Source organism: Oryzias melastigma, linkage group LG19, assembly GCF_002922805.2.
Source record: "Oryzias melastigma strain HK-1 linkage group LG19, ASM292280v2, whole genome shotgun sequence".
NCBI lineage: Eukaryota > Metazoa > Chordata > Actinopteri > Beloniformes > Adrianichthyidae > Oryzias > Oryzias melastigma.
This window is the reverse complement of record NC_050530.1, coordinates 2438786-2441191: the sequence shown is the minus strand read 5'-3', so window position 1 is coordinate 2441191 and position 2406 is coordinate 2438786. Positions and strand designations below refer to the sequence as shown.

General features: G+C 40.2%; 1 protein-coding gene across 1 annotated transcript in view; it reads right to left on the bottom strand.

Moving 5' to 3' along the window:
• Nucleotides 1–903: 903 nt before the first annotated feature.
• LOC112154591 (parvalbumin beta) overlaps nucleotides 904–2406 on the bottom strand; it is a 3230-nt gene continuing 1727 nt past the window's right edge. Inside the window, exon 5 of the mRNA XM_024285661.2 lies at nucleotides 904–1313. Coding sequence (XP_024141429.1) covers nucleotides 1288–1313 — 26 coding nt within the window. The 3' untranslated portion in view covers nucleotides 904–1287. The remainder of the gene's footprint in view (nucleotides 1314–2406) is intronic.

Here is a 2406-nt window from a genome sequence, read left to right as displayed (position 1 = left end):
ACGACATTTCAAGCAAAAAAAATCAAATTTTATTTGATTCTCATTGATAATCATATTAAATGTGACATGTGTGTGTGTCTATAATGTATGCATCACAGCACAGAAGTCTACTCATGATTATGAGTAATTACACCATAATGAGTTTGCATCGTTTTCTAACATATTCATATTACGTAATTTCTGCTAGTACCAGGTTGGACCCCCTTTTCCTTCAGAACTTAATGATTGGTGGCATAGATTCAACAAGGTACTGGAAACACTCCTTAGGGAGTTTGGTCCATATTGACATGACAGCATCACACAGTTGCTGCAGATTTGTCGGTCAATATCCCGTTCCACCACATCCCAAAGGTGCTCTGTTGGGTTGAGATCTGGTGGAGGTAATTTAAGTCTAGTAAACTCATCGTCACGTTCAAGAAACCAGTCTGAGATGATTCCAGCCTTATGACATGCTGGAAGTAGCTAATAGAAAATGGTAAAGTAGCTAATATAAAATGGTACGGTCCATGGGATGCTCAACAAAAATACTAAGGTAGGCTGTGGTGTTGTAACTATGCTCAATTGGTACTAAATGTGCAAAGAAAATATTCCCCAAACTAATACCACCACAAGCCTGAACTGTTGATACAAGGCAGGATGGATCCATGCTTTCATGTTGTTGATGCCAAATTCTGACCCTTCCACCCGAATGTTGCATTAGACGAGACGTTTCCAATTTTCTATTGACCAGTTTTGTTGAGTCTGTGTGAATTGTAGCCTCAGTGTCGAGATCATCTTGACCATTCATGCCTAAAAGCTTAAAGTTGTTGCCATGTGATTGGCTGATTATAGCTCCTGACCATTCATTTTTCAGAAATATCATTTGATCATTTGTCTTTGACAGTCAAGAACTGAGAATCAGAGTGAGGTTTATTGAAAAAGACCCTTTATTGTTTACTCATCGTCCGTCCGTTTCCCACAAAAGTGCACCATCGCTGATCTCACATCATGCAGACAAACTCATACAGCAAAATGACGACAGAACAGAGTGAGAGAGAGAAAGACACAACCACGTCATTCGCTTATGCAGGCACACTCATGGTGGAGAGCGCTGGGGTGAAGGCAGCCTGAGAGAGGGAAAGAGTGCTGTGTGTGGGGCGGGGGGGTCTGGTGTACAAAAGTTGTGCAGCTGATTAAGTTGAGAGAGAGAGAGTGAGTGGGAAGAGTCGAAGAAGAGAGGAAGAGTATGTTTCGGCTCGAGTTGTTCCTTTGGAGTTGTGAAGTCAGATGTTGGTCGGTTATGTCCATTTAACCCTTGACCATGGCAGCGAACTCTGCAGAGGGGGAAGAATTTACAATTAACATCACCAGTTTAGGTTAAAATATAGCTTCTTTGAGGTTAAGAAATAGGGGTGTGACCATTGTCTACATATAGAATAGTCTTACACTGCTGGGTTTTGTAATTTTAGTTTTAGTATTGGACCTTGGTAGTCTTTATTTGTGGGCTTTGTTTGTTTGTTTTTGTCAGTTAGACCTTGTTAGGCAGCCTTAGCAGGGAGCTAGGTCAGTAGTCTCCCCGACTTGTTTTATATTTGGCCAAGGTTCCAATTTCTTTTTTTTTATTTCTGTTGGAACCAGCACATTCATTTGCTTTACAGGACACAGTTTATTTTTCCTTCTTGTCAATAAACTGTCTTCCTTATGATCTTGGTGTCCAGTTTCATATGTTATGGTCTTCTCCCTAGACTGAGCTTAGTGTGCCCATTGGGGCTGTAACATATTTGGGGGCTCGTCCGGGATATGGAAGGGGTGTGACTTTCTAACATGCTCACTACTGATTGGAGAGAGTGGTTGCCATAGAAATGTAGATGAAGACCAACACAGACCAGTCACGGCTTACTGAGGAGATCTGGTTTCAACATGGCGACGGACATATCGCAGGAAATTGGAAACTGAATTGACTTAATTTGGTTGAAACCAGACGTAAGTCATTTTCTATGAGTGCTGTCTCATTCGCTCTGTCCAGTTCTCTATATACAGTCAATAATTAATTGATGAATCGATTTATATATTCCTGCGATCCACCCAGATCCATTTGTCTGAGGCAAGTTGTGAATCAAATGGACCTATACTTTAGAAATACATTGATAATCTATTATATGTTTTAGTCTGATACAGTTCACATACTATAAAATGTATCAGTGAAATTATAATAAGTTTGTTAGTAGCATACAGTGTTTTATGGATTCTCAAACAGAGAAGCTCAAACAATTGTTCTGCTTCTCCTGGAGGGCGTTTCAGTTTGGCCAGTAGGTGGTGATCACGCTACAGCATTACACCTTATTCAAGAAGAAGAAGAAAATATGAGGAAAAAACTGTTTTAGATCACAAATGGTTACTTTAAAAGAGTTTGGAAGGCACATGTCT